The 18,469-nt window shown below is 40.1% G+C and overlaps 1 protein-coding gene across 2 annotated transcripts in view; it reads left to right on the forward strand.

Moving 5' to 3' along the window:
* CRYZ (crystallin zeta) overlaps positions 1 to 18,469 on the forward strand; it is a 125,071-nt gene that overhangs the window by 78,788 nt on the left and 27,814 nt on the right. For both annotated transcript variants that reach the window (XM_053693348.1, XM_053693347.1), the window contains 2 exons: positions 7,009 to 7,172; positions 16,952 to 17,003. In XM_053693348.1, coding sequence (XP_053549323.1) covers positions 7,009 to 7,172; positions 16,952 to 17,003 — 216 coding nt within the window. The remainder of the gene's footprint in view (positions 1 to 7,008; positions 7,173 to 16,951; positions 17,004 to 18,469) is intronic.

The raw sequence follows: 18,469 nt of genomic DNA on the forward strand, positions 1-18,469 counted from the left end.
CCAGCAGGCTTTGTGAAATAGAGCAGTCTTAACACTGGTGACAAGACTGCGCTATAAAACATTCAAGTCCCAAAAAAAGACCAGTGACATACAGGGTACGTCGCTGGTCCTTAAGGGGTTAATAAACTTTGCTGGGCTGTAGTACACCAGGGTTTCCAGTAGCCTGTATACAGGTTTGTTTGTCTTTTCTTTTAAAAGCTGATTCCTATTTGTACAAAGCAGTCGGAGATGGTTTTGGCAAATAAGAGCATTTGGTACCAGCATTCCAGCTTGTGCTGTGATAACCAAATTTGTTTAGCTTTTCAGGTATAGAGACAGGAAGATATTTAGGTGGAATCTTCTTTTTTTTTCTTTTTTTTTTATAACAAAAAAAAAAAAAAAAAAGTTAGAGTTGGATGAATAGCAATTGCTCTATGACTCTGAGACTTCACCTTCATCTGGAGAAGAGCATTGAGACAAACTGTCCTTGGAAGAACTCTCAGAAGAGGATTCTCCATTCATAAGTTTCTTTTCTCTTCTCTGCACCTTTTACAGACTTCCCTTTTTTTTTTTTTTTTTTTTTCAGTTCCACCAACTGTCTATTCATGGTCACTGTAGAGGCTACAAAATCTGAATCTGTAGGTTTGCTCACACTTTTTTTTTTTTTTTTTGCCTGAATCCATCCTCTTGTTTTTCACTAGACAAAAGCTCCTTGTCCAAGTTATCATCAATGCCTCTGTTTCTTTCATGTAATTAGCAAGAGTCCATGAGCTAGTGACGTATGGGATATACATTCCTACCAGGAGGGGCAAAGTTTCCCAAACCTCAAAATGCCTATAAATACAGCCCTCACCACACCCACAAATCAGTTTTACAAACTTTGCCTCCTATGGAGGTGGTGAAGTCAGTTTGTGCTAGATTCTACGTTGATATGCGCTCCGCAGCAGGTTGAAGCCCGGTTTTCCTCTCAGCGTGCAGTGAATGTCAGAGGGATGTGAGGAGAGTATTGCCTATTTGAATTCAATGATCTCCTTCTACGGGGTCTATTTCATAGGTTCTCTGTTATCGGTCGTAGAGATTCATCTCTTACCTCCCTTTTCAGATCGACGATATACTCTTATATATACCATTACCTCTGCTGATTCTCGTTTCAGTACTGGTTTGGCTTTCTACTACATGTAGATGAGTGTCCTGGGGTAAGTAAGTCTTATTTTCTGTGACACTCTAAGCTATGGTTGGGCACTTTTATATAAAGTTCTAAATATATGTATTCAAACATTTATTTGCCTTGACTCAGGATGTTCAACGTTCCTTATTTCAGACAGTCAGTTTCATATTTGGGATAATGCATATGAATAAATAAATTTTTTCTTACCTTAAAATTTGACTTTTCCCTGTGGGCTGTTAGGCTCGCGGGGGCTGAAAATGCTTCATTTTATTGCGTCATTCTTGGTGCGGACTTTTTTGGCGCAATTTTTTTTCTCTATTTCCGGCGTCATACGTGTCGCCGGAAGTTGCGTCATTTTTGACGGTTTTTTTGCGCCAAAAGTGTCGGCGTTCCGGATGTGGCGTCATTTTTGGCGCCAAAGGCATTTAGGCGCCAAATAATGTGGGCGTCTTTTTTTGGCGCTAAAAAAAATATGGGTGTCACTATTGTCTCCACATTATTTAAGTCTCATTATTTATTGCTTCTGGTTGCTAGAAGCTTGTTCACTGGCATTTTTTCCCATTCCTGAAACTGTCATTTAAGGAATTTGATCAATTTTGCTTTATATGTTGTTTTTTCTATTACATATTGCAAGATGTCCCAGATTGACACTGAGTCAGAAGATACTTCTGGAAAATCGCTGCCTGGTGCTGGATCTACCAAAGTTAAGTGTATCTGCTGTAAACTTGTGGTATCTGTTCCTCCAGCTGTTGTTTGTACTGAATGTCATGACAAACTTGTTAATGCAGATAATATTTCCTTTAGTAATGTTACATTACCTGTTGCTGTTCCGTCAACATCTAATACTCAGAGTGTTCTTGATAACATAAGAGATTTTGTTTCTAAATCCATTAAGAAGGCTATGTCTGTTATTCCTCCTTCTAGTAAACGTAAAAAGTCTTTTAAAACTTCTCATTTTTCAGATGAATTTTTAAATGAACATCATCATTCTGATTCTGATAATGGTTCTTCTGGTTCAGAGGATTCTGTCTCAGAGTTTGATGCTGATAAATCTTCATATTTATTTAAAATGGAATTTATTCGTTCTTTACTTAAAGAAGTCTTAATTGCATTAGAAATAGAGGATTCTGGTCCTCTTGATACTAAATCTAAACGTTTAAATAAGGTTTTTAAATCTCCTGTAGTTATTCCAGAAGTTTTTCCTGTCCCTGATGCTATTTCTGAAGTAATTTCCAGGGAATGGAATAATTTGGGTAATTCATTTACTCCTTCTAAACGTTTTAAGCAATTTTATCCTGTGCCATCTGACAGATTAGAGTTTTGGGACAAAATCCCTAAGGTTGATGGGGCTGTCTCTACTCTTGCTAAGCGTACTACTATTCCTACGACAGATAGTACTTCCTTTAAGGATCCTTTAGATAGGAAAATTGAATCCTTTCTAAGAAAAGCTTACTTGTGTTCAGGTAATCTTCTTAGACCTGCTATATCTTTAGCGGATGTTGCTGCAGCTTCAACTTTTTGGTTAGAAGCTTTAGCGCAACAAGTAACAGATCATAATTCTCATAGCATTATTAATCTTCTTCAACATGCTAATAATTTTATTTGTGATGCCATCTTTGATATCATTAGAGTTGATGTCAGGTTTATGTCTCTAGCTATTTTAGCTAGAAGAGCTTTATGGCTTAAAACTTGGAATGCTGATATGTCTTCTAAGTCTACTTTGCTTTCCCTTTCTTTCCAGGGTAATAAATTATTTGGTTCTCAGTTGGATTCTATTATCTCAACTGTTACTGGAGGGAAAGGAACTTTTTTACCACAGGATAAAAAATCTAAAGGTAAATTTAGATCTAATAATCGTTTTCGTTCCTTTCGTCACAATAAGGAACAAAAGCCTGATCCTTCATCCACAGGAGCGGTATCAGTTTGGAAACCATCTCCAGTCTGGAATAAATCCAAGCCTTTTAGAAAACCAAAGCCAGCTCCTAAGTCCACATGAAGGTGCGGCCCTCATTCCAGCTCAGCTGGTAGGGGGCAGATTACGTTTTTTCAAAGAAATTTGGATCAATTCCATTCACAATCTTTGGATTCAGAACATTGTTTCAGAAGGGTACAGAATTGGCTTCAAGATAAGGCCTCCTGCAAAGAGATTTTTTCTTTCCCGTGTCCCAGTAAACCCAGCGAAGGCTCGAGCATTTCTGAAATGTGTTTCAGATCTAGAGTTGGCTGGAGTAATTATGCCAGTTCCAGTTCTGGAACAGGGGCTGGGGTTTTATTCAAATCTCTTCATTGTACCAAAGAAGGAGAATTCCTTCAGACCAGTTCTGGATCTAAAAATATTGAATCGTTATGTAAGGATACCAACATTCAAAATGGTAACTGTAAGGACTATCCTGCTTTTTGTTCAGCAAGGGCATTATATGTCCACAATAGATTTACAGGATGCATATCTGCATATTCCGATTCATCCAGATCACTATCAGTTTCTGAGATTCTCTTTCCTAGACAAGCATTACCAGTTTGTGGCTCTGCCGTTTGGCCTAGCAACAGCTCCAAGAATTTTTACAAAGATTCTCGGTGCCCTTCTGTCTGTAATCAGAGAACAGGGTATTGTGGTATTTCCTTATTTGGACGATATCTTGGTACTTGCTCAGTCTTCACATTTTGCAGAATCTCATACGAATCGACTTGTGTTGTTTCTTCAAGATCATGGTTGGAGGATCAATTTACCAAAAAGTTCATTGATTCCTCAGACAAAGGTAACCTTTTTAGGTTTCCAGATAGATTCAGTGTCCATGACTCTGTCTCTGACAGACAAGAGACGTCTGAAATTGATCTCAGCTTGTCGAAACCTTCAGTCACAATCATTCCCTTCGGTAGCCTTATGCATGGAAATTCTAGGTCTTATGACTGCTGCATCGGACGCGATCCCCTTTGCTCGTTTTCACATGCGACCTCTTCAGCTCTGTATGCTGAACCAGTGGTGCAGGGATTACACAAAGATATCTCAATTAATATCTTTAAAACCGATTGTACGACACTCTCTGACGTGGTGGACAGATCACCATCGTTTAGTTCAGGGGGCTTCTTTTGTTCTTCCGACCTGGACTGTAATTTCAACAGATGCAAGTCTGACAGGTTAGGGAGCTGTTTGGGGGTCTCTGACAGCACAAGGGGTTTGGGAATCTCAGGAGGTGAGATTACCGATCAATATTTTGGAACTCCGTGCAATTTTCAGAGCTCTTCAGTCATGGCCTCTTCTAAAGAGAGAATCGTTCATTTGTTTTCAGACAGACAATGTCACAACTGTGGCATACATCAATCATCAAGGAGGGACTCACAGTCCTCTGGCTATGAAAGAAGTATCTCGAATACTGGTATGGGCGGAATCCAGCTCCTTTCTAATTTCTGCGGTTCATATCCCAGGTATAGACAATTGGGAAGCAGATTATCTCAGTCGCCAAACGTTACATCCGGGCGAATGATCTCTTCACCCAGAGGTATTTCTTCAGATTGTTCAAATGTGGGGACTTCCAGAAATAGATCTGATGGCTTCTCATCTAAACCGGAAACTTCCCAGGTATCTTTCCAGATCCAGGGACCCTCAGGCGGAAGCAGTGGATGCATTGTCACTTCCTTGGAAGTATCATCCTGCCTATATCTTTCCGCCTCTAGTTCTTCTTCCAAGAGTAATCTCCAAGAAGGAATGCTCGTTTGTTCTGCTGGTGGCTCCAGCATGGCCTCACAGGTTTTGGTATGCGGATCTTGTCCGGATGGCCTCTTGCCAACCATGGACTCTTCCGTTAAGACCAGACCTTCTGTGTCAAGGTCCTTTTTTCCATCAGGATCTCAAATTCTTAAATTTAAAGGTATGGAGATTGAACGCTTGATTCTTAGTCAAAGAGGTTTCTCTGACTCTGTGATTAGTACTATGTTACAGGCTCGTAAATCTGTATCTAGAAAGATATATTATCGAGTTTGGAAGGCTTACATTTCTTGGTGTCTTTCTCATCATTTTTCCTGGCATTCTTTTAGAATTCCGAGAATTCTACAGTTTCTTCAGGATGGTTTGGATAAAGGTTTGTCTGCAAGTTCCTTGAAAGGACAAATCTCTGCTCTTTCTGTTCTTTTTCACAGAAAGATTGCTAATCTTCCTGATATTCATTGTTTTGTGCAAGCTTTGGTTCGTATAAAGCCTGTCATTAAGTCAATTTCTCCTCCTTGGAGTTTGAATTTGGTTCTGGGGGCTCTTCAAGCTCTTCCGTTTGAACCTATGCATTCATTGGACATTAAATTACTTTCTTGGAAAGTTTTGTTTCTTTTGGCCATCTCTTCTGCTAGAAGAGTTTCTGAATTATCTGCTCTTTCTTGTGAGTCTCCTTTTCTGATTTTTCATCAGGATAAGGCGGTGTTGCGAACTTCTTTTCAATTTTTACCTAAGGTTGTGAATTCTAACAACATTAGTAGAGAAATTGTGGTTCCTTCATTGTGTCCTAATCCTAAGAATTCTAAGGAGAAATCATTGCATTCTTTGGATGTAGTTAGAGCTTTGAAATATTATGTTGAAGCTACTAAGAATTTCCGAAAGACTTCTAGTCTATTTGTTATCTTTTCCGGTTCTAGGAAAGGTCAGAAGGCCTCTGCCATTTCTTTGGCATCTTGGTTGAAATCTTTAATTCATCATGCTTATGTCGAGTCGGGTAAAACTCCGCCTCAAAGGATTACAGCTCATTCTACTAGGTCAGTTTCTACTTCCTGGGCGTTTAGGAATGAAGCTTCGGTTGATCAGATTTGCAAAGCAGCAACTTGGTCTTCTTTGCATACTTTTACTAAATTCTAGCATTTTGATGTGTTTTCTTCTTCTGAAGCAGTTTTTGGTAGAAAAGTACTTCAGGCAGCTGTTTCAGTTTGATTCTTCTGCTTATAATTTCAGTTTTTTTTCATTATAAGATTTAAACTTTATTTTGGGTGTGGATTATTTTCAGCGGAATTGGCTGTCTTTATTTTATCCCTCCCTCTCTAGTGACTCTTGCGTGGAAGATCCACATCTTGGGTAGTCATTATCCCATACGTCACTAGCTCATGGACTCTTGCTAATTACATGAAAGAAAACATAATTTATGTAAGAACTTACCTGATAAATTCATTTCTTTCATATTAGCAAGAGTCCATGAGGCCCACCCTTTTTGTGGTGGCTATGATTTTTTTGTATAAAGCACAATTATTCCAATTCCTTATTTTTTATGCTTTCGCACTTTTTTTCTTATCACCCCACTTCTTGGCTATGCGTTAAACTGATTTGTGGGTGTGGTGAGGGGTGTATTTATAGGCATTTTGTGGTTTGGGAAACTTTGCCCCTCCTAGTAGGAATGTATATCCCATACGTCACTAGCTCATGGACTCTTGCTAATATGAAAGAAATGAATTTATCAGGTAAGTTCTTACATAAATTATGTTTTTCTTCCTCTCAAACTATAAAATCTTCAGCTTTTATACCTTTCTGTTTCTTCACCATGGCTCCAAATGCTGAGCAATGCTGGCCAGACTCCTGGAACTACAAATAAATTAAAGAACAATGTGCCTGTGCAAGTAAAATATGTTTTACATTGTTTGGGCAACTGATAATGAATAAGAAAATAATTTACCTAGATATATGAATGCTCATAGATTAAGTAGACACATTTAAATCAGGCCCATGAGTCAGCAATACTAGGTGCCCAAATATCTTAAACCTGTAAGTATGATTTTAAAAGATATGACCCCTGGGATATGATAAGTCCACACTTAATCAGTGTTATAACTGTAGAAACCCAGTGTGTAATTATTTATAGAGCTTTAATTAATAAATTGTGTTTTCTAATCAGATAGGTGACCGCGTGTTTGCCACAAGCACCGTTACTGGGGGTTACGCGGACTACACCGTTTCTTCTGTAGACACTGTGTATCCTCTGCCAGAACAGCTCAGCTTCAAGCAAGGCGCTGCAATATCGGTCCCATACTTCACTGCTTATAGAGCACTTTTTCAAAAGTAAGTTAATAAGTCTGTACATAGACTGAACTTGTGTCTTGTGAACATTTTGCGTTTCATGCATCAGTTGCTGCCTGTGTGTATCTGACTGAAGCAAGCTAGGAAAAAGAGTAAAGTAAATATCTATTTTATGTTCTTTTGCATTAAAGGAATAGTCTAGTTAAAATTAAACTTTCATGATTCAGATAGAGCAGGCAATTTCTCTTGTAAGGTGTATCCAGTCCACGGATTCATCCTTTACTTGTGGGATATTCTCCTTCCCAACAGGAAGTGGCAAAGAGAGCACACAGCAGAGCTGTCCATATAGCTCCCCCTCTAGCTCCACCCCCCAGTCATTCTCTTTGCCGGCTCTAAGCAATCGGAAGGGTAAAGTGAATGTGGTGTTAGAATTGTAGTTTTTATTTTCTACAAGCAAGAGTTTATTTTAAATTGTACCGGTGTGTACTATTTACTCTCTAGCAGATAGGAGATGAAGATTTCTGCAGGGAGGAAGATGATTTCAGCATGTTGTAACTAAAATCCAATGCTGTTTCCACACAGGACTGAGGAGTACATGAGAACTTCAGTTGGGGGGAACGGTTTTGCAGGTTAGGCTGTAATAAGGTATGTTCAGTCATTTATTTCTAGACAAGACTGTGATAATGCTAGAAAAGACTGTTAATATCCCCATGAGGGAAGGGTAAGCTATATTCAGAGACTGGAATTTCAAGCTTACATAACACGGCTAGTTTTTGCTGGTTGACACTACTTCAGGGCAAACGGTTTTTATTGAAAAATTTGTTTTTTTGAGACACTTTGAAGGTTCCTTTGGGTTTCTTTCAGGGGTTGTTACCCACATGGCTATTACTGCTTTAGGTACATACTGTAAAAATTTCGAAAAGTTTACTGCATTTTTTCACTGTTTTGCAAAATTGTGTGCCTTTTTTATTTCTTAAAGGCACAGTAACTTTTTTTTTCAAAGTGTGTTTTTACTTGATTAAAGTGATTTCCAAGCCTATTTATGTTACTACTAGTCTGTTAAACATGTCTGACACCAAGGAAAATCCTTGTTCAATGTGTTTAGAAGCCATAGTGGAACCCCTTCTCAGAATGTATCCCACTTGTACTGATATGTCTATACACTTTAAAGAACATATTGTTGCACTTAAAAATGTGGCCCAAGATGATTCTCAGACAGAAGGTAACGAGGTTAGCCCGTCAACCTCTCCCCAAGTGTCACAACCAGTTATGCCCGCTCAAGCGACGCCTAGCACCTCTAGTGCGTCTAACTCTTTTACCTTGCAAGACTTGGCGGCAGTTATGAATAATACCCTCTCAGTGTTTTTATCTAAACTGCCCGTGTTACCTGCAAAGCGTGATAGCTCTGTTTTAAGAACAGATAATGAGCATTCTGACGCTTTAGTAGCCGTATCCGATATACCCTCACAACACTCTGAAGTGGGGGCGAGGGATGTGCTGTCTGAGGGAGAAATTTCCGATTCAGGAAAGGTTTCTCAGACAGATTCAGATACATTGGCTCTTAAATTTAAACTAGAACACCTCCGCTTATTGCTCAGGGAGGTATTAGTTACTCTGGATGACTGCGACCCTATGGTGGTTCCAGAGAAATTGTGTAAAATGGACAAGTACCTAGAAGTTCCTGTTTACACTGATGTGTTCCCGGTCCCTAAGAGGATTGCGGATATTGTTACTAGGGAGTGGGATAGACCAGGTATTCCCTTCGTTCCCCCCTCCTGTTTTTAAGAAGATGTTCCCCATATCTAACCCCATGCGGGACTCGTGGCAGACGGTCCCTAAGGTGGAGGGGGCTGTTTCTTCACTTGCTAAACGCACAACCATACCAATTGAAGACAATTGTGCTTTTAAAGACCCTATGGATAAAAAATTAGAGGGTTTACTTAAGAAAATTTTTGTTCAACAAGGTTTTCTTCTCCAACCTATTGCGTGCATTGTTCCTGTAACCACTGCAGCTGCTTTCTGGTTCGAGGCGCTGGAAGATGCGCTCCAGACGGAGACCTCATATGAGGACATTATGGACAGAATTAAGGCTCTTAAGCTGGCTAATTCTTTTATCACAGATGCCGCTTTCCAACTAGCTAAGTTAGCGGCAAAGAATTCAGGTTTCCCATTTTGGCGCGCAGGGCGCTGTGGCTAAAGTCCTGGTCGGCCGATGTGTCGTCAAAATCCAAACTATTGAACATCCCTTTCAAAGGAAAGACCCTCTTCGGGCCTGATTTGAAAGAGATTATTTCAGAAATCACTGGGGGAAAAGGCCATGCTCTGCCCCAGGACAAGTCCTTCAAGACAAAGAACAAACAAAATAATTTTTGTTCCTTTTGGAATTTCAGGAGCGGTCTCGCTTTATCCTCCCCTGCTGCAAAGCAAGAGGGTAACACTTCACAACCCAGGGCAGCCTGGAAACCTTACCAGGGCTGGAACAAGGGTAAACAGGCCAAGAAGCCTGCAGCTGCCTCCAAGACAGCATGATGGGGTAGCCCCAGATCCGGGACCGGATCTAGTAGGGGGCAGACTCTCTCTTCGCTCAGGCCTGGGCAAGGGACGTACATGATCCCTGGGCCTTAGAGATTGTATCCCAGGGATATCTTCTAGAATTCAAGGACTCCCCTCCAAGGGGAAGGTTCCACATTTCTCGTTTGTCTACAGACCAGACAAAGAAATAGGCGTTCTTACGCTGTGTAGAAGACCTACATACAATGGGAGTGATCCACCCAGTTCCAATTGCGGAACAAGGGCTGGGTTTTTACTCAAATCTGTTTGTGTTTCCCAAGAAAGAAGGAACTTTCAGACCAATCCTGGATCTCAAAATTCTAAACAAATTCCTCAGAGTCCCATCATTCAAGATGAAAACCATTCGGACAATCTTACCAATGATCCAGGAGGGTCAGTATATGACTACCGTGGATCTAAAGGATGCGTATCTGCACATTCCTATCCACAAAGATCATCACCAGTTTCTCAGGTTCGCCTTTATGGACAAGCATTATCAGTTTGTGGCTCTTCCTTTCGGGTTGGCCACTGCTCCCAGAATTTTCACAAAGGTGCTAGGGTCCCTCCTGGCGGTACTAAGACCGCGGGGCATAGCAGTGGCGCCTTATCTAGACGACAGCTTAATTCAGGCGTCGACTTTCCAAAGAGCCAAGTCGGAAATTGTAGTGGCCTTTCTGAGGTCTCCCGGGTGGAAGGTGAACATCAAAAAGAGTTCTCTCTCCCCCCTCACAAGAGTTCCCTTCCTAGGAACCCTAATAGACTCTGTAGAAATGAAAATATTTCTGACAGAGGTCAGAAAGTTAAAACTTTTAACTACTTGCCGAGCTCTTCATTCCATTCCTCGGCCATCTGTAGCTCAGTGCATGGAGACAATCGGACTAATGGTAGCGGCAATGGACATAGTCCCTTTTGCTCGGATACACCTCAGACCACTGCAACTATGCATGCTCAAACAGTAGAATGGGGATTATGCAGATTTGTCTCCTCAAATACAGTTGGACCAGGGGACCAGAGATTCTCTTCTCTGATGGTTGTCTCAGGATCACCTGTCTCAGGGAATGTGTTTCCGCAGACCAGAGTGGATCATCGTAACGACCGACGCCAGTCTGTTGGGCTGGGGTGCAGTCTGGGACTCCCTGAAAGTTCAGGGCTTATGGTCTCGGGAAGAAGCTCTTCTCCCGATAAACATTCTGGAACTGAGGGCGATATTCAACGCGCTTCAGGCATGGCCTCAGCTAGCTGCGGCCAAATTCATCAGATTTCAGTCGGACAACATCACGACTGTAGCTTATGTCAATCATCAAGGCGGGACAAGAAGTTCCCTAGCAATGATGGAAGTAACCAAAATAATCAGATGGGCGGAGGATCACTCTTGCCATCTCTCAGCAATTCACATCCCAGGAGTAGACAACTGGGAGGCGGATTTTCTAAGTCAGACTTTTCACCCGGGGGAGTGGGAACTCCACCCGGAGGTATTTGCCCAGCTGACTCAGCTATGGGGCACTCCAGAATTGGATCTGATGGCGTCCCGTCAGAACACCAAACTTCCTCTTTACGGGTCCAGGTCCCGGGATCCCCAGGCGGTGCTGATAGATGCTCTAGCAGCGCCTTGGTCCTTCAATCTGGCCTATGTTTTTCCACCGTTTCCTCTCCTCCCTCGTCTGGTTGCCAGAATCAAGCAGGAGAGGGCTTCGGTGATTCTAATAGCGCCTGCGTGGTCACGCAGGACCTGGTATGCAGACCTAGTGGACATGTCATCTGTGCCACCATGGACACTACCATTGAGGCAGGACCTTCTGATACAAGGTCCTTTCAAACATCCAAATCTAATTTCTCTGCGTCTGACTGCTTGGAGATTGAACGCCTAATTCTATCAAAGCGTGGTTTCTCTGAGTCTGTTATTGATACCCTGATTCAGGCTAGAAAGCCTGTCACCAGGAAAATCTACCATAAGATTTGGCGAAAATATCTTTTTTGGTGCGAATCCAAGGGTTACTCATGGAGTAAGGTTAGGATTCCCAGAATTTTGTCCTTTTTCCAAGACGGATTGGAGAAAGGATTATCAGCTAGTTCCTTAAAGGGACAGATATCTGCTTTGTCTATTCTTTTTCACAAACGTCTGGCAGAGGTACCAGACGTTCAAACGTTTAGTCAGGCTTTAGTCAGAATCAAGCCTGTTTATAGATCTGTGGCTCCGCCATGGAGTCTGAATTTAGTTCTTTCAGTTCTGCAAGGGGTTCCGTTTGAACCTTTACATTCCATAGATATTAAGCTTTTATCTTGGAAAGTTTTGTTTTTGGTAGCTATCTCTTCTGCTCGAAGAGTTTCAGAGTTATCTGCTTTACAGTGTGATTCACCTTACCTGGTGTTCCATGCAGATAAGGTAGTTTTGCGTACCAAACCCGGTTTTCTTCCTAAGGTTGTGTCTAATAAGAATATTAATCAGGAAATTGTTGTTCCTTCTCTGTGTCCTAATCCTCCGTCGAAGAAGGAACATCTGTTACACAATCTTAATGTGGTTCGTGCTTTAAAGTTCTATTTACAAGCAACTAAGGATTTCAGACAAACAACTTCTTTGTTATCTATTCTGGTAAGAGGAGAGGTCAGAAGGCGACCGCTACCTCTCTTTCCTTTTGGAACAGAATTTATGCTTACCTGATAAATTTATTTCTCTTGTGGTGTATCCAGTCCACGGCCCGCCCTGTCATTTTAAGACAGGTGGTTTTTATTTTTAAACTACAGTCACCACTGCACCCTATGGTTTCTCCTTTTTCTTCCTAACCTTCGGTCGAATGACTGGGGGGTGGAGCTAGAGGGGGAGCTATATGGACAGCTCTGCTGTGTGCTCTCTTTGCCACTTCCTGTTGGGAAGGAGAATATCCCACAAGTAAAGGATGAATCCGTGGACTGGATACACCACAAGAGAAATAAATTTATCAGGTAAGCATAAATTCTGTTTTTATGCAACTTTCTAATTTACTGCCATTGTCCATTTTTCTTCATTGTCTTGGTATCTTTATTTGAATGTAAACATAGGAGCCGGCCCATTTTTGATTCAGCACCTGGGTAGTGTTTGCTGATTGGTGGCTACATTTATACACCAATCAGAAAGTGCTTCCCAGTTTCTGAACCAAAAATGGGCCGGCTCCTATGTTTACATTCTTGCTTTTTCAAATAAAGATACCAAGAGAGAGAAGAAAAATTGATAATAGGAGTAAATTAGAAAGTTGCTTAAAATCGCATGCTCTATCTGACTCATGAAAGTTTAATTTTGACTAGACTATCCCTTTAACATTGATCTCCCAAATGTTTTTAATTTTTTTTTATTTAAAGGGACGTTGATGTCATATTAGCAATTAAGAACCGCATTGCACAAAGATCTGCATAAAGATGTTTCTAAGCATTTACAGCTGCCTTTTTATAAATACCCATTAAAAACCCACTTGCGTATCTTTTATCTTCTATGCAGTTGCCAGTTAGTGCCAGATAATGTTGTGTATAATAGAACTGTTCCATGAACTCATATGAGCTATATGTTTGTAGTATGCCAACTATAATATAACCACCTTTTATCTGGTGTTCTATAAACTGGAAGACAGCGTCCTTAAAGGGGCATGAAACCCCAAAAAAATTCTTTATTGATTTAAATAGAGCATATAATTTACAATAACAACTTTCCAATTTACTTCTATTATCACATTTGCTTCGTTCTCTTGGTATCCTTTGTTGCAGCAATGTACTACTGGGAGCTGCCTAAACACATTTGGTGAGCCAATGACAAGAGGCATACATGTGCAGCCACCAATCGGGAGCAGCAATGCACTACTGGGATACCAAGAGAACATACAAATTCAGTAAAGGTGTACTATTATGCCTAGTGTGTGTCAAAGGGGTATAAAACAGTGCTCCTTTAGTAGAACCCCCCCACACTTTAAATCAAAGTAAACATAAAAAGAAACAGCTTGTGCTAAAACAGCAAACAACTTGCTTGTTTTCTTGAAAAATGAGTACTTAGAGGTTCTTAGTGTAGCCACTGCCTTTAGTGAACTAAGGGAGATACCGTTATCAAACTTAAGTTCTGCTGTCACATTAGTCTTCTATTTAGCATGGGCAAAAAACTGACTGGAGCTAGTGCACGTGTCTCCTAGAAACAACTTCAACGCCCCTTCTTTACCTTCCTGTAGTGTAGTGGGGCTGTGACAAGTAGTAATGGACCCAGCACAAATTAAGTTAAAAATATATATAAATATGCGTGTGTTTATGTAATACATATTAAATCATTATTTTATTATCCCTTTTAATTTATTATATTTTTACTATGTGTTTATCTGTGCCATTCTAGATGATATTACGGAGCAAATAAGAAACACCTGGAACAGAATAGAGATGTTTCATGAGTGCAATTTTCACTGCATGCATTTGTAAAACCTTTTTGAAGGAGATTAACACACAGTAAAAAAGCTGATTTATTAAAAATACACTAGCAAAATAGAGCAAAGTGCACTCTATTTCTCCAACATAGGTGTGTCCGGTCCACGGCGTCATCCTTACTTGTGGGATATTCTCCTCCCCAACAGGAAATGGCAAAGAGCCCAGCAAAGCTGGTCACATGATCCCTCCTAGGCTCCGCCTACCCCAGTCATTCTCTTTGCCGTTGTACAGGCAACATCTCCACGGAGATGGCTTAGAGTTTTTTAGTGTTTAACTCTGGTTAGAATTAAGCCTGTTTACAAACCTTTGACTCCTCCTTGGAGTCTCAATTTAGTTCTTTCAGTTCTTCAGGGGGTTCCGTTTGAACCCTTGCATTCCGTTGATATTAAGTTATTATCTTGGAAAGTTTTGTTTTTAGTTGCAATTTCTTCTGCTAGAAGAGTTTCAGAATTATCTGCTCTGCAGTGTTCTCCTCCTTATCTGGTGTTCCATGCAGATAAGGTGGTTTTACGTACTAAACCTGGTTTTCTTCCAAAAGTTGTTTCTAACAAAAACATTAACCAGGAGATTATCGTACCTTCTCTGTGTCCGAAACCAGTTTCAAAGAAGGAACGTTTGTTGCACAATTTGGATGTTGTTCGCGCTCTAAAATTCTATTTAGATGCTACAAAGGATTTTAGACAAACATCTTCCTTGTTTGTTGTTTATTCTGGTAAAAGGAGAGGTCAAAAAGCAACTTCTATCTCTCTCTCTTTTTGGATTAAAAGCATCATCAGATTGGCTTACGAGACTGCCGGACGGCAGCCTCCCGAAAGAATCACAGCTCATTCCACTAGGGCTGTGGCTTCCACATGGGCCTTCAAGAACGAGGCTTCTGTTGATCAGATATGTAGGGCAGCGACTTGGTCTTCACTGCACACTTTTACCAAATTTTACAAGTTTGATACTTTTGCTTCTTCTGAGGCTATTTTTGGGAGAAAGGTTTTGCAAGCCGTGGTGCCTTCCATTTAGGTGACCTGATTTGCTCCCTCCCTTCATCCGTGTCCTAAAGCTTTGGTATTGGTTCCCACAAGTAAGGATGACGCCGTGGACCGGACACACCTATGTTGGAGAAAACAGAATTTATGTTTACCTGATAAATTACTTTCTCCAACGGTGTGTCCGGTCCACGGCCCGCCCTGGTTTTTTTAATCAGGTCTGATAATTTATTTTCTTTAACTACAGTCACCACGGTACCATATGGTTTCTCCTATGCAAATATTCCTCCTTAACGTCGGTCGAATGACTGGGGTAGGCGGAGCCTAGGAGGGATCATGTGACCAGCTTTGCTGGGCTCTTTGCCATTTCCTGTTGGGGAGGAGAATATCCCACAAGTAAGGATGACGCCGTGGACCGGACACACCGTTGGAGAAAGTAATTTATCAGGTAAACATAAATTCTGTTTTTTATAGTGTGCAGCCCTCCTGAATAATAAAATATAAATAAAGTTATATCTGCACGATTTATTTAATAAAATTATCTTCCTAATAGTCCCCAAGAAGGCGCCTACATCTGCCCTCCGTGCCGCTAGTTTCTCTCGCTTGCATTCTGATATCCCTATAAGATATTATTGCCTGCAGCATCACAGTTCAACCGCGAGCTCCACTGTCATCTGACGCATGTACACTGCTCATGTATTTCCTGCAGCTGAACCGACACACCATTGTAAACGGTTAATCTCAGTGCCTATAAGATTGTGATTAACTGTTTACTTGTTTGTTTTTTTGTTTGTTATTTTTTGAGCCTTGGTGGTGTATAGAATTATCACTGGGTGCAACTTAACCCCTTAACGACCATGACGTACCTTGTACATTGCTGGTCCTTGATTGTTTTTCAGGTCATAGCGGCATGGATCTCGCCACAAGATTATGACCTCCCTTGCGGCTTCAGGCGTACTGGAATAGCGTGGTCTCGCCGCTGGGGGTGAGACTGCACTTTAAAAAAAGCAATCGCCATTCAAAGACCAGCGACATACATGGTATGTCTCTGGTCATAAAGGGATTAAAAAAGAAATGAAAAAAGATCTAAGCTTTTTTTTTTTTTTACTATGAAAAACACAAAGTTGCGTGCAGCAATTTTATCTTTTAATTTAAAATACAGATTTGCTCCTTTTTGAAATAGCACTCGCTGTACCAAGGCACAAAGTATACACTGAAAAAGCAAATTCACCGTGTATCTCAATGCTATAAACATTTAGATCCCATGTTTATTTTCCTGTAACAAGATGTTTTAATGTGCACGTGGCAGATGGGAACCCGAGCCGTGAACAAGCATAATGGAAAGGGGGTGATGGGCTGTACTGCCAGCTTCTCATTTTCATTTATTAAGTCATGGGACAGCCGGAGGAACATTCTATTAGGATAATTATTAAGGTTAGCGACCCAGTACTTCTGTGTGTTTAATTCTCACTCTGGGGTTAAACACACAGTATAAGTTCCACATCTGAGTTGCTCAACTAGCAGTTCTCTTTGGATCTCAAGTGGTACTTATACTGTGTGTTTAACAACTTTGCCGGACTACCACACATTAATGCAGTGTTGCTATTCTTAAAATTACATGATCTAATGATTAAGAACATATAATGTTTCAACTATTATGGCCCTTTAAATCTGCTGCTTATCAATTATACAGTGCAATTTACTCTGTTTCCTGTCCCTTTATTATATAGGCAATAAATTTGTACATAAAAGGTGCCACATTTATGCCAAAAGAAAGATTCTTCAGAATTCTATTCCATCAGTTTGTGAATACAGAGGATATAAGTCTTGATACAAATAAGTATTTTGAATTTTTGGTTTTAGAGCTCATGGAAAACCTGGAGAAACTGTTCTTGTTCACGGTGCAAGTGGAGGGGTAAGTACCATTCATTTCAAACCCTTTTTGCCTTTTCTATGAGATTCACACACTGTTTTTCAGCAAACTAAACACTTAGAAACACCTTAAAGTGGTGGTAAAACTCTCTTTAAAAACAGATCCGGAATGTTAGTTAGTTTCATTCATTAGTTGTATAACTTCCTTTTTACTAGAGATATGAAATTCAAATTCCCAATCGCTCCGCCGCCCACTTCAAAAGTCAATTTTTCTGTGAGCCAATGGTTTGAATTGTTGTCCAATCAGCGCTCTTACTAGAGTAAAAGTGCCATATGGGAAGAGCGCTAATTGGACAACAATACAAACCGTTAGCTCACTGAGAAATTTACTTTTGAAGTGGACGGCGGAGTGCGGGGTATTTGAATTTCAAATCTATATTAAAAAGTAAGTTGTAGTGATTCTTCGTTACAACTGATGAATTAACCCCTTAATGACCACCGCACTTTTCCATTTTCTGTCCATTTGGGACCAACGCTATTTTTACATTTTTGCTGTGTTTGTGTTTAGCTGTAATTTTCCTCTTACTCATTTACTGTACCCACACATATTATATACCATTTTTCTCGCCATTAAATGGACTTTCTAAAGATACCATTATTTTCATCATATCTTATAATTGACTATAAAAACAAATTATAAAATATGAGAAAAAAATGTAAAAAAAAACACACTTTTTCTAACTTTGACCCCCAAAAACTGTTACACATTTACAACGACCAAAAAACACCCATGCTAAATAGTTTCTAAATTTTGTCCTGAGTTTAGAAATACCCAATGTTTACTTGTTCTTTGCTTTTTTTGCAAGTTTATAGGGCCATAAATACAAGTAGCACTTTGCTATTTCCATTTTTTTTTCAAAATTAGCGCTAGTTACATTAGAACACTAAAATATCCTTTAACATGTATATATTTTTTTTTTAGTAGACATCCCAAAGTATTGATCTAGGCCCATTTTGGTATATTTCATGCCACCATTTCACTGCCAAATGCGATCAAATACAAAAAATAGTTCACTTTTTCACAATTTTTTTTCACAAACTTTCGGTCTCTCACTGAAATTATTTACAAACAGCTTGTGCAATTATGGCATAAATGGTTGTAAATTTTTCTCTGGGATCCCCTTTGTTCATAAATAGCAGACATATATGGCTTTGGCGTTGCTTTTTGGTAATTAGAAGGCCGCTAAATGCCACTGTGCACCACATGTGTATTATGTCCAGCAGTGAAGGGGTTAATTAGGGAGCATGTAGGGAGCTTTTTTGGTCTAATTTTAGCTTTAGTGTAGTGTAGTAGACAACCCCAAGTATTGATCTAGGCACATTTTGGTATTTCATGCCACCATTTCACGGCCAAATGCGATCAAATTAAAAAAAAACGTTAAATATTTCACAATTTTAGGTTTCTCACGGAAATTATTTACAAACAGCTTGTGCAATTATGGCACAAAT

Source organism: Bombina bombina, chromosome 10 (genome assembly GCF_027579735.1).
Source record: "Bombina bombina isolate aBomBom1 chromosome 10, aBomBom1.pri, whole genome shotgun sequence".
Taxonomy (NCBI): Eukaryota; Metazoa; Chordata; class Amphibia; order Anura; family Bombinatoridae; genus Bombina; species Bombina bombina.